General features: G+C 43.6%; 1 protein-coding gene across 3 annotated transcripts in view; it reads right to left on the minus strand.

Annotated features, from left to right (window-relative positions):
* ST3GAL5 (ST3 beta-galactoside alpha-2,3-sialyltransferase 5) overlaps positions 1-14,117 on the minus strand; it is a 442,038-nt gene that overhangs the window by 71,458 nt on the left and 356,463 nt on the right. For all 3 annotated transcript variants that reach the window (XM_078678657.1, XM_078678658.1, XM_078678656.1), the window contains one exon: positions 1,502-1,845. In XM_078678657.1, the coding sequence (XP_078534783.1) occupies positions 1,502-1,845 (344 nt within the window). The remainder of the gene's footprint in view (positions 1-1,501; positions 1,846-14,117) is intronic.

Raw genomic sequence — 14,117 nt, forward strand, 5'->3', positions numbered from 1 at the left:
TAATATAGCTGTGTATAGGCATGGGTCTACCAGAGATTGTGGGAATAGATGGTGTCTGCATCAGGAAACCCACCTAAAATTGGGCAAACTTCCCCGGCATACTGATGGCAGGGATGCTGTAATGAATAGACCACCACCTATGATAGCCTGCCGGCAGACTAAGCCCAACCTTTAACTCCACGATCCAGTGTTACTTATAACGGCTGGATTGGTGACAGTGGCGTAACAAAGCCCCGCATCCCCTGCATGCAGTATGGCGGGTCGCTGGCCTGAAAGCTCTAGACTGGCACAGAGGTTGGGAGGGGGCCCCCTCCATGTAGTTTGCAGGGGGGCCCCCTCAAGTTTCGTTACGCCACTGTACCAGTTTGAACAGTCACATGTGCGCCCTGTTTCCCAATGCCTCTCAGCACTGTCCCACAAGCCAGACGGCGTGCCCCACACAGCGAGATGGGTATGCCACTGCCCCCCTTGTCCTGACCGCCCCGTGAAGTAGAAGCCTCCCCGCGGTGCACTACGCTATATACTGGTACCCGGAGACACTATCTTGTCCCAGAAAATACCCATGACGCCTACGCTCTGACACCCCCCACCCCCCCTCCGCATATCCCTAGTTACCTCTCCCTGGTTCCCACCGGCAACATGTTACAGAGAGACTAACAAGTGAACTGCAACTACAAGCATGTCTGTTGCACATACGATGTACGTCCTCTGAGGAAATAACATCATGGTTGCTACAAATAGTGCATATTACCATGTAACGTGCTTGTGTTGTATTGGAAAAAATGTTAATAAAAAGATTTAAAAAATTATATATATATATTTCTTTTGGAGTTAAAAGATATCGGAGCGGCAATATATATATATATATATATATCTCTTTGGGGCATTCTTGATTTTTTTCTGGGACAGGTGGACAATATTTTACTAATCTGTTCAATCAGCAACTCAAAGTTCAGTCTAAAGCTTAGAGAACTTTAGGACATCTGCAATCACATTGTACACGAACCACCACAAAATGTAACTTCACTAAAACTACAGACCTTTTGCATCATCTCCTTAGCTGGGACTGGTACAACTCTACACATGCCTTTCCACGAGTCACTACTACTGCTGCACGAGTACATTTGGGGCTTCTGGCAGCTGGGACCAAGCCTTCCAGGAGAGCTTTGCACAGACAATGACAGTTGGCTATCATACAACCGAGTGTTTGCAATGAAACATCATGTACTTGAGGAGAAGATTGTCAGCCCCCATAATATTTACTCCACAAAGGTATGCAAAGGATGAATAGCAAGTTCATTGGACCCTGCTAGTGTTTCCAACTCTTAGAGCAACAAAAGTACCCAAGCAAACAGGTCAGGGCACATCCACCCGTCTTATCAACAAGAGCCCCAGCATCATAGAGCTGGTTCTTCTGAAAGGTGGTTAGCGATCCCTATCTACTCCATAATTATAGTGCGACATAACCGAAGCCATTTAATTATGTGTTAGAAACAAATACCTTATTACGATGTCATACTGGTCAACTGCATGTCCTATTTGCAAGCCGTGAAGGATGCCACCATTTCCAACCACAATACAGCGTTTACAGGTCTTCGATTTCAAGGGTTCTGGCAGATCTTTGTCCGGCATCAGTTGTAAGAGACTCCGAACATATTCAGTGTACTTGCGAAACCCAAAAGGTGGCCCGTACTTGAAGGAAGACTCATTCAAATGGGGGCCCTCGCTCATGAAACTGGCAAGGTTCGCGGAATACTTTTCACTAAACAGTCTGACCATCTCCTGTTTAGCAAAAGAGGGGTGGCACTTTTTTTCCAGTACTTCTTTGGCGTATATTTGTGTTCTCTAAGAAAAGAAAAAGAAAATTAATAAACAAATTCACAAAGGTAAATGTACACTATTTCAGGAAGTTTGGAAACGACAAAAAATGACATTTAGCGCACAGGCTGCATTACTACAAGTTTAATCCAATTACGGCACACCATCCAAATTGGTTAACTTCCACTACATCGCCTGACCACTACAATGCAAAGCCTCCACTAATAGTCTGGTATTATGTGGTCAAAGTTAAAAAAAAATTGTAAAAAAGTTACGGGTAATGATAGGTCAATTAAACTAGGGAAAGGTTGCAAACAATTAAAAAAATGAGGGGGTGAGAGGGTCTATCCTGAGACGATACAATGTTCCATGATTTGGTGAAGGTGCTCAAGTGGAGTGGAGTAGGGTGGTGTAGTGGTCAAGCGATGTAATTTTGCATAATGAAATAACAACAGTGATGAATCCTGGAATTGAAGGCAAAAGATCCCATAACAAACGTACTCTGTTTTGTAGACTGGCTGCCTATGGAAAACGGTGTGACCTTCAACACGTCCTGCACGACCCATATGGCTTACTGTCCTTGGGTCCCTAAACAGATGCCCAAACTTCTCCACCAGGCTTTAAACTAACCTTTAACTTGATTATAGCAACTGAGAACTATCATGCTAGCAATTTCAAAACCAAAGATGGACTCAAACTCATGTGAACACCAGGATCCGAAGCTTAAATCCGAGCCCTGCTCTTTGACAATAGTAAAATCATCAACAGCTCCTGCATGAACTGCAGAATATCCTATTCCGCATTGAAACAAAAGGCATGTCTTGAACGCAACGTGTAAGACAACTGTTTCGGATTGCACTTGCAGAAAAGACTGTTACTTAGATTGAAGAAATAAAGAGATGTTTTAAACAAACAAGAAACGTGTCATGCATTCTCAGAGAATCTTACCAAATGAGATCATAAATCTTTTCAACTTGTCCCATATTTATTACATGTTTTTGTAGGTTATTTATTATTTTTTGAGTCACTACCACTTTATTGCCACGCTGTCAATCACCACATATCGCGTCACAATGCGTCTGTTTACACACAAGGAACATCGCAATCTTCTGTTCCAGCTCCACCGAGCAGAGCAGAGCAGCAGCCCTTAACAAGGAATGTGGCAAGTGAACTGCAGAGGGCTTCCCGCCTTTTGCATGCCATCTGGGCGGGCCCTAGAGTCCAAAGGCAGATAAAGCAGCCAATGGAGGAGTGGGTGAAAGGGGGAAGAAGGGTGTGGCACAATGGCCAGAGCTGCAGAACTAGAGAACCAGGTTAGAGTATTGACATCAGCTGAATGTACTGCTATAAAGCAATATATGTATTTAAAGAGGCTGTTGCATTTGAACTTGTTCAAACCTGCAATGCTGGGACCGATAGGGAGGAAAAGAAAACAAAGCCTCATCCACTGAAAGAATAGAAATTGTTAAATATATTTCACGATGAAACTAGACAGATTGGAGAAGGCTAATCTCCATCAGAATCAATTTACAGCGCTTAGGTGGCTGGAGTATGCATTCATGTCGGATCTGTATTTATAACTGCGCCTCTTCGAAATGCTGTAAGATGATGATTGGCTATCAACGATCTATCTGAATTAGATATACATTTCATTCCATAGGTCAAAGATGGGACCTGAAGAACTGAATGGTCGCAACTTGCATAAAATAATAAAGATTACCCTAAGGGGTCACGGAGTAAAGGCAAAAACCCACTCAAACAAAAATAAACGAAATGTGCGACTTAGTAATTAAAAAAAAATCCTATGTTAGATAGAGGATGGATACATGCTCGAATCGCTTTAATGCGACTGTCATGAATGTTAGCAAGGGGAGAGTGATGCTTGGCAATGAGGTGATTGGGGCTTAATAGCTAGCTACCCTTAACTCACAGATGCGCCTAGGCAATGGTACTCACATAAAGACTCTGGATAAGTGGATGTTTACGGGCACAACCATCTCCTTACAAGCAGTAGTGATGAAGCAGCTGAAGGTGAGAGCAGCCAGGAAGCTCAGGGAGACAGCGAAGAATGAGTTGGCTTGGGACAGGGCAGTATTCATGGTGGAAGTATGAAGAGAGGCTTAGACCGCAAACCACAAGCTTAAAGCACGGCGCAAGTCGCCAGCACCCATCGTAACGATGTGTGCCACAAACAGCAACTTGTCTTTCGGAACTGAGAAACACTAGACCATGCATTTCGTGTTAATGACATATCTGGTAGGTGCTAACGAAAAAAAAAAGAAAATTGCTTTTTGTAAACCGTGCCCTGGCCTGTGCAGCCTACCTGCTCTCCAAACTCCCATTGCCCAGTCTTGGAGTCTTAGAATGCAAGAGTAAGGACACTGTACTTGACCGGTGCTCTTCATCCTTAAACGAAAGTGAGGCATCGGCTCCGTGAACGAGCTCACAGGCAGCAAAGGAACAACAAATAGTGAACCAATGGTAAGGAGTTGGTGTAGAATTGTGGACATTTGAAATCTGGGCCACAGACATTGAGGAGTGCGGTGGAGAACATATACTCCCTGAACAACTAAGAACCTGCTCCTGTGATCTCCTGTCGTCTAGATCGCTCAGAATGGGCACCTCTAGCATGCGTGCTGTAAGAGGTCAACAGCCACCGGTGTCTGTCTTCGCCCTTTCACTGAGTCAAGTGAGTGTGTGTGCCCCAAATGAAAGCAACATCCACTTTGTCTCTATTCAAATAGATTGTGACCTTCCAGACATTATGTGCGTTATTCACACAGCACATGGTCCAGATTAATGACCAACATGTCAATTTATGCTGCAATTGTCCACAGGATACAACAGTGAAAAATGAATGAGCAAGTACCAAAGCAGATTCTCCAGTGAGTCTGTGTTTGTAACTTAGAAAGAATATGCCTAATACAGAAATACTCAAATAACCTCCTCGCTCTAACTGCTTACCCCAACCAGCAATGCAATAGTCCTATCCTTCCAGAGAAAGACAATCCCACCAAAAACTGGCAAAGGCAGAACACGCGAGAGGCTAGAGAGCGCTGAACATATCACCCACCAAGAATGCGCAGGTGTTGCTGTTATAGAAAGACCACCACTGGTAAACAGGCAGCAGCATGCAACAGGACTGTAGTGTACCCTAAATGAGAGAAGGAAGCGAGAACCTAATGACAAAAACAAGGGGTAGCACAGGTGTCTACCGCTCCTATCAGGGTACCATTCCACAGCTCCCGCCAAGAACAAATAACTAAGCAGGAAGAGCAGAAGCAGCATAAACACAACATAAAAACAAATGTCATATATAGAAGAGAATCAGTTGTTATCAATGCCCAGGTCCGCTGCATCACTTGCTGCATGATGGGACCATGGCAGCTCACTTTTAGCACGTTCCTTAAAGAAAAGGGCAGCAGTCTGACTATGTTAAAATAAGCATTCCTTTTCATCCATTTTGAACCTGGGGCAAGCAAGATACAGCTTCGCGTACAGGACATTTATAGACTGCAGTTTCTTCTTCACACCAATAAATAATCTAAAAGCTTCCAGTACAGAAATCGTGAACTTTGGGATCATCAAGGCAGCAACCCCAGCATAGATAAGGTCATGTTCACAGTCAAATATAGCTAAATCCAGATCTCTACAATTCAAGATGTGGGGAATTGTAGGTCATGGCATCGCCCCAAGCACCAGCCTCGCTGCCAGAGTCCTGAGCTCAACAATAAAAAATGAGAGAAACCACCGCAAACAAACAGGTTAGAGAGGAGTATCTCCATAAAGGAATTCATGTTACTCGTGTTGGTGCTTTCTGATATGCCTGCAATCCTGAAATTACTGTATCGGGAACGTCTCTCAATATCCTAATATTTAGGTTGGAGCCTACCAGGCAGCACAGCTGTCTGGATGAAAAAGACCCAATATCAGCTTACCAAAATCTTACAGTGGACTTAACGCCCACCCACTACTTATCACTGGTTGGCTTTATTGTCACTCATTTGCCTATTTCTTATTAATTGGATTTACTTGTCCATCATGTTTCATGTTGTGTTTGTCACGCCTCAGGAGTATAGCCCTTGTTGGACTGCCTGCCTTGTATCCTTCCATTGGTCACTTTTTGGGAACTACTGTTTGGTTAAGCACTCCATAAAAGTACATGCGTTTGGCAGCTCTCGACATTTCTGCGCCACCTAATATCTTGTATTTTACGGCTCCTCAACTTAGATTAACCTCTCAGAGCAGCAATATATCCCGGAGTCATTTACATCATCTTTGGAGGCTCTCTCTGCCAAATGGTGAAAAGAACTGAGCGCCGCTCACGATGGCAGGACGTGCTCCCCATGCACCATCAAGCGCTTTTACAGCCGCTCAGCACAAAGGTTTCAGGAACAAATTTACTTCAACGCTCCATGAGGATTGTTGTTGCTCATCTGACCAGTTTGGTCTCCTCTGCTAGCATTTTTTTCCTTTTGTGAGGCTCAAAAAATCCACTTACCCAGTCACATAGTGGAGCAGTTTTTAGGTCAAGCCTGGGCAGCGCATGCGCTGCTCTGCGAGGCATGCTGTATTAGAGTATGGACTTGAAGCTCCACCCACTCTCCGCCGATATTTATGATTGGCTTGTGGCATTGTCTTTTGTAAATGCTGGCTTCTGTTTCGTTAATAGGCATGTTAGTCCCTTTGCATTGCAAATGCTTGTTTTTTGAGCTTACTTTTATTTGTGCTCTGGCACTGCGTGGTGCGAGCCCTCTAAGCTGCATTCAGGAGTGTGCAGCCCCTCGCCCGCTTACACTAAACATAAAACAGAAATGCTTGTTCTCTGCGGATCTACAAGCCGTGGAGTGTACAGGCCAAGAGTTTCTCAACATAGCAGCAGTGAAGTAACCACCAACACCAAGTGCAGCAGTACTTTTTTAAAACCCTTTTTAAAAGCTTCAGCAGCTCGGTAGCATTATAACCTTGTCGTTGGAATTTAACTTTTCAAACACGCATTCACAGATCCCGTATGTCCACAGGCAATTTTTTATACTGAGGCTTTATGGACTCCACGGCCCGCACGTGGTTAGTGCTGGCTAGCCTTCAGTGGCTTTAATTCTCATGGATGAATCCAGTGTGCCTTTCGTAGCGACTCGCCCACTGCCCCAACCTTGTAACTACCCTCAAAGAATGCTACAACTTGTAGTAAGAAGTGCATGCTTCTTATCAATACAAACAACTCTCATTCCAGGCAATAAAGGAGCAATTCCTTGGGCTTCTTACAGTCAATAAGATTACAAACACCGATGAATACATGGACTGTAAAAGTAAAATGAATTGGACATTTGTTTATTTATTTAGATTAATTACTGGTAACTAAAGAAAGAAGTAATCAAATGCCCTGAATCAATTGAGTGAGAGCATTCCCCAGCAACAGCGGGTGCAGGTGTCTGGGTGTTTTATTTGGGCTTTTTGTGCATTCCTTCAATGCAGAGACCTAAGGGGCCCATTACGATGGCGGGCGGACCATAACGGTAAACGGGACCGACCACAAGAGGTGCGGCGGTCCCGCTGTGCCTATTAGGATGTGACCGCCACCCAGGCGGTCGCATTCCCCATATTTAACATTGTGGTGGGTGGTGCTGCAAGCAGCACCCGCCACAATGTTAAAAAGGCATGTAGTGCATTGGCATGCACATGACAGGCACCGCGCGGTGCCTGCCACCTTGTGCATGCCAATGAAGGGGGGTACCATGGGTACCCGGGGGCCCGCAATGGGGCCCCCAAGCCAAAAATCACATGCCTTTCCATGGCGGAGTCCCTGCCATGGAAAGGCCTTCCACCGCACCCATCATAATATGGATGGTGATGCCTGCAAGGCACCGCCATCATATTATGGGCCTTTTCTGCCCAGCAGGTAATCATGACGATTGCCTGCAGGCGGAAAAGAGGCGGACGGAATTTTCGCCTGCCGCCGTACCCCCCGAAATGCTAATGTAGCGGGGGGGGGTAAATGGCCACCCGGCAGTGAATATTGGCAGGCAGATCGCCACCACCAGTCGGGCGGTGGCGATCCGCCCACCATGATAATAGGCCCCTAAGTTTGTCATGAGTCGATTGTCATATTGTCTAATTTTTTGTTACTAAGCAGCCAAACGTTTTTTTAACTGTTTGTGTATTAAGATAACAGAAGCGGATTTCAGGTCGAGTGGTAGGATTGCTTTCTGCCTAGATTCCTACAGCATATTTAATAGGGGGTTCAGTTGTTATACTAGTTAGCCAATTATACAGTTCAATTGGTTAAGCAAGAGGACCTGTAGTTATTTCAGACTGCAGTTCTGTGATTGCATTCTTAATTTCTTTGAGTGTTGTTTCCTTTTCAAATTCTGTTCTTCGCATATCTTTTCCATCTTACAATCTGAGATAAAATGCTCCAAATCGACTATCCCACACCCTATTTCTGATTTGTAGCACTGTGCATAATAATCTGAAAAAGTGTCCACTAGCCTTGCCTTGCTCCCCAATTATGTGCTTTTTGATCCAGTCTTTATAGCATAGCATTTACAGCAACTCAAGGTACAGGTGCATGATCATCAGTTCTGGTTTAAGTAAGCCACTGAGCAATACAAGGTGCAAGCATACAGGCATCACACAGACATCAGTGTTGCTCGAGTAGTTTCCTGTAGCACCACCAAGGTTTTGGAGCAGTTAACAGGGTCAGACTGAGGAGATGTCAGCAGATACTGGATCCCTGATCCCACCATAGAAAGTTTCTGGACTGTGGGACTTGGACTTTGGGCTGAACAGGTTCTCTGTTCAGCAGGCAGTTTACATGCGTGTCCTCTTCGGCTGCTGTTATGTATTTTCTATGATCATGGTGGTGTAGCCTTTACCTATAAAAGGAGACATGCACGTATGGTCATCATCATCTACCTAGGTAGGCAGAGCTCTTTGAAGTAGACTCAATACTGGATAATCCAAAAAAGGCCAACTGTTATGGAGTCTCCAGGCAGTTGGCCTGAATGTAAATGTCTTCTCAAATTCAATTCCCCAACTTTAAGTGGTGTGGACCCAATCATGGCAAGGTGCAATTTGTTTAAGATGTGCCACTGTACCACAGCTTCGAGCCATAGAGGTGATGGCACTATCAGTCTGTGTATTGACTTCCAGAAAACTCACTGGCTAATCAGCTGCTGGGGCCTTCTCTTGGCAGGCGGCCTACCTTCTTTGTATTAGGTCTGCAGACCACTTCATCTTTAAGCTATTGCTTCTGAACTTCAGAGTCTGACTAGCTAAAAGTGGTTTGCCTGTGGTTAGTAAAAACAAAAACAAAAAAACCCTGAATTTTCTGCACACACCACTCTGCAGTTAATGTCCACTTCATAATTATCTGACAGCATACTAGATTTCCTCGCTTTTCAAGTGAAACCTATCTGCCCTGTTAAGAGACCCAATATCTCATTTAATAATCATAATGCTTTCATAAACTTAATTCAACTACAGCTACAACAATGGCAGCATAGAAAGAAATGAATGGGAATTGGAAGAGGTCAATTAACATTTAATGAGTGGCAAATAACGTGTAGCAATTAAAAATACATGACCATAAATATTTCAATTGGGCAGTTAAGAGGTTGTTCAGGCCATGTGATACAAGTTGTACAGAAATTTAGAGGGCAACTAAACAACACTGGGGTGATATTGATAACTGGGATGGCGACAATAGAAACTGTGCAGATATTATAAGAAATCATGGTATGACCACCAACCTATGCATTATCATACTCTTCTGAATGACTACATAAAGACAGGGTCCAGAGGATAAGGCTGCCTAGCAGCTCAGCTCAGCTTCCGCCACCAAATACCTTGTGTTTAATTTATCCTCATCTTTCCTGGAAAACAAAGAACGCGGCTAGCTGATGAACTTGCATTATTTATTGTAGAGGCAACAAAAAGGAACTTATGGCAACCATTTGTTTAGTAACACGTGTGTGCATGCAGGGCCCAGGATGCCTAACCAACAGCACTTGCGCGGCACACCAGCAGCTTGGCCCTCTTCAGTATTGACAGCACAGACAGTCCCTATGGAAATAGTGGCAGGTTATGATTGACAAGTTAGAATGAAATAAGACCATCTTTAAATTGCCAAGTACAGAAAAAGAGAAAACCTTACTTAAAAGGCAAATCAAAACAGCAAACTATCAGAAAATGACACAGTGAGAAAGCAATCTAAAATGTTGAAATAATGGAAATCTTTCAAACACGGCTTTAATAGGACTAGGGCCTGCTTTTATGTCATGGCCACATTCAAGGTTCAGGGCAGCAGGCCCTTGCTTTAGAAGAGAAGCATTGACTGGGACAGTTTCAAGATACTGTGTTTAGGCAAGGTAGCCTTTATGCTCATGATTAAAATGGAACCCCTAAGTAATACGGCCAGTGGTTTCAGAACCCAAGGACTAGAATTGACAGTAGTGCTTGAGGCAGCCAGAATTGACCCGACTTTAGACCGGAACAATGCTGAACTGCTTAATGCACATTCCCGTATTTCCATCTCTTAAATATTTACCTGGATTGCCAAGACCAGTCACCTGGGATCAGAAAGAAATTCAAACACGATCCTTCAATATCATCTCTGGGTATCTTTCAGCCAACTCCACTAGGCATGGTGGGACAAGTCATTTCAATTTTACCTCCATAATAAGTTTAGGGCTAAGTCCCAACCTACCTAGCAATGATGGATGAAAAACCAGCAAAGGATGAGTAACCCAAGGATAAGAGGCCAACGGACCACATTTTAGCTGAGAAAAAGCAAGAGTAGATTCTTTGTGATGCTCCACTATACAACTTGTTCTGAAAGTGTCACACCTTGCATAGGCACCACCAAGTTTATCATAATCTCCCCAATTTCACACTTTAGATTAGTTGTTACAGGGTTCACGATTATTTAAATCAGGGAAACCTACAGCAATCAAAACATAAAAAGTATTGGTAAATGCAATGTGTGTCGTCTTTGGGACCGATTGGGTATGCCAATGCATTTTGACTATGCTGTGCAGATAGCATGATGGCACGGCTGCAGCTGCTGTGTCATTCTGTAGGTGAGATGCATTGGTAAATTAATCAATGAAAGAGAAATTGCACATTTATATTTGGGGGTTTGGGGAGAGGGGGCATACAAAAGCAATTTGCTATCTGGTTATCCCCCAAAAAGAATTAGACAATTTATAAAAAAAACAACAACAAAAACGCAACTGGAGGCGAAAAGCATTGAGGAGTGGCCATGGACGGAGACATGCAGCACACAAGGAAGAGCAACACAGTGGGAAGGAAAGAAGCACACACGCAAGAAAGCAAAACAGAGTGGGGGAGGCATGGAGTTTGGCAGCGGAGAAGCACACGAGAGAGCTCGCAACATGAGAAAGGCAGCAAAATGGAGCATGGGGTGGGTATTTGGGGGAAACAGCCTTTACAACGGAACTGTTACAACGCATGCCTTTACATCGCATGTCGTTGCAATGCAAAAGGTGTGCAGCAGTGGGTAGAAGGTGTAGGATTTAACTCCAACACCTTCCCTACTGTTGCACACACTGGAGTTGGAATAGAAAAGTAATCTATTCCAACTTCCAGCGCCCCCATGACAGAAAGTCGTAGTAAAAATTTGCGGGTTTTTTTTTTGCAGAGTTTTTATATAGCGCGAACCAGACTCGAGCCGAATCAGGTATCAGAGCGCTTTACATAGCACCAGTTACGTTACATGAGGACACACTTTCATTTTTTTTTTTAGGCACGGGGAGATTAAGTGATTTGCCAAGAATCACAGGAGGTTTTTGGCGTCGTTACCGAGACTCGAACCCAGATCCCCAGGTCCGAGGTCGAGCGCCTTAGCCGTTGGGCCAACCCCTCTCCCCAAAATTTTTGCGTTGCAACGGCATGCGATGTATTAGCATGCGTTGTAACGTCACATATTCGTATTTGGCTAGAATGGAAGCACACGAGGGAAAGAGCTGGGAAAGCAAGCAAATTAACATGACAAAGTCACCCAATATAAAGTAATGGGTACGCTGTAAGCCCTTAGAGGTTCTAAGTGAGCCTACAATAGGTCTTTTGCAACGAGTCAGCTTACGCCTCAAAAAACAACTGTATGCAAAATAAATCATCAAAGAAAATAGGTTACAAATTAAAATACATTAGTACTGAGGTCTGTGGAGGAGCAACTACACAATAATCGGGGATGAAGGGTCTAAAGATGAAAGTTATTTTTATCGGCTAACGGGTATAAATAATATTTAAACTTTATGTTTCCGTTGCTGCAAGGCGACGTATACCATTCAAGGCATTCTATAATAGAACGTATGCTGGAAAATATGCATTTAACAGATTCCAGCGTCAGAGGTATAGTCCATCAATTATAGCTTTGTCCTAAGCTCTATGGCAGGCAACATCTTCTCCATATGGTAGTGCTTTAAAAGCAATGTATGGCTTGAAATGCAGACACCAAAATAGCAAAGAAGGTCCCTATGCCTGCCTAATGGTCCATCTCTCCGCCTGATGTAACGTAGTACACTATTTCATATCCCGGTCTCGAGTTCCTCTTGGTACTACTAGTGTTGCCATGTAGTCTCAGCCTTTCTTGGTTTATACTAACTCTGCTCTGTTTCTCTGGCTACAAGCCAGGTTGATGCATCTATTAACCTATCCATGTTAAATATATTTTACTTCCCACCACTGTTTAAATTGGAAGCCCCATCTCCGCTCTGTTGTAAGACTCTGTTCTTCTGCAGTCCCCTGTCCCCAGTAGGTATATAACCAAGGTCATCTGCCCGGCCTTTAATTTAGGCTGAGGCCATTCGTCCTTGACCATAGCTCACTGTAAACTTCAAACAAGCGTCTGTTCAATTCATGTCCTCCACACCCATCACTCCACCCGATCCCCTTACTCAAATCATGGAGGAATCTTTCTTTTGCTCGACTGGCCATCCAGACTCGCCTGTCCATTTGAGCCTCTGACAGATAAAGAAAATTTTGTTGAGGGAGCAAATATACATTCCTACCTCTCTCCGAGGCCTAAACCTTCATTTTCTTCCAAATACTTTACAAACCCTTTGAAGAATATGATGCGATCATTCTTCACTATCTTTTACTTCTCACCACAGCTCAATGCTTTTAGATACTAGCGAGGTTTAAAGGTTTTATATGGTTATAATTACTCCCTTTAACCAGTCTGTTTTACATGACTATCCAATCGCCCCTCTTGATTGAGGTTGCTCAAGTCTACGGCCATAGATATGTATGCACAGTGCCTGCCATTGTTCGGAAACCCATTAAACAACATGCAGTAATCGCTAGATTCCATGTGTACTTCCATCCTGATGGCTGTCGCTTGGCCCATTACAGGGTGTATCACAGCTAAGATATCCCCTTAGGCGCGGGCTCGGTGACTAGCTGTCCCAGGAGTGTCCTCTTCTATATTTAGAGTTCATGCTAATCGCCAAAATGTCAGGGGACCAGAGAATACAGTAAGAATTCAAGTGTGGCAATGCAGATGGAGCACTGCAGAGAGACATCTGATACACAAAAATATAGAGATTAATAGACCTCATAGAGAAACAAATATAATAATCTGGCAAGATAATAAAAGAGCATATCAATTTAAGAGGAAAAAGCCTTCTGTCTCCAAGAACACAAGTTGCAACATTCAAGATTTGTATTTCTTTTTCACCGTGTATGGTAATCTGAGTGGGAGGAATGAAAAAAAAGGACTGCTTTCTAGTTGCACTGTAATAGCAACAAAGACAAAAGTTAAAAAAAATGTATTTTATGGATCTTGTATTAACCTGGTATTGAACTCAAGGTTACAGGTTATGCAGACGATATTGCGGTCTTCTCTACTAATCCGGCCGACGCCATCACACACATTATGCAAGAGGCTGAGTTGTTTGGCTCCTTTACAGGCTGTAAGCTAAAAGTCACCAAGACCCAGACAACTGTTTATTTTCAATCTGATGCTCTTCCTACAATATTGGGAGTTAGCTGGTGTGCAACTTATTTTGGGGTATGTATCTGTAGTCAGGTTAATGATAGTGTTACATTAAACTACAACTCTCTTTTGAAAACTGTCGCAGCCAAATTGCGCAGCTGGCATCGACTACCATTTAGTATTCATGGGAGGTGTAGATTTATAAGAATGAGTATCCTCCCTAAATTTCTATATTTGATTCGCACTAGGCGTCCTCCCCTCGGTCCTTCTTCAAGAAATTGAATAGTATTATAGGTAGTTTCATATGGGAGTATAAGCGGGCCCGGCGGGATCTCATGTT

Source organism: Lissotriton helveticus, chromosome 2_2 (assembly GCF_964261635.1).
Source record: "Lissotriton helveticus chromosome 2_2, aLisHel1.1, whole genome shotgun sequence".
Taxonomy (NCBI): Eukaryota; Metazoa; Chordata; class Amphibia; order Caudata; family Salamandridae; genus Lissotriton; species Lissotriton helveticus.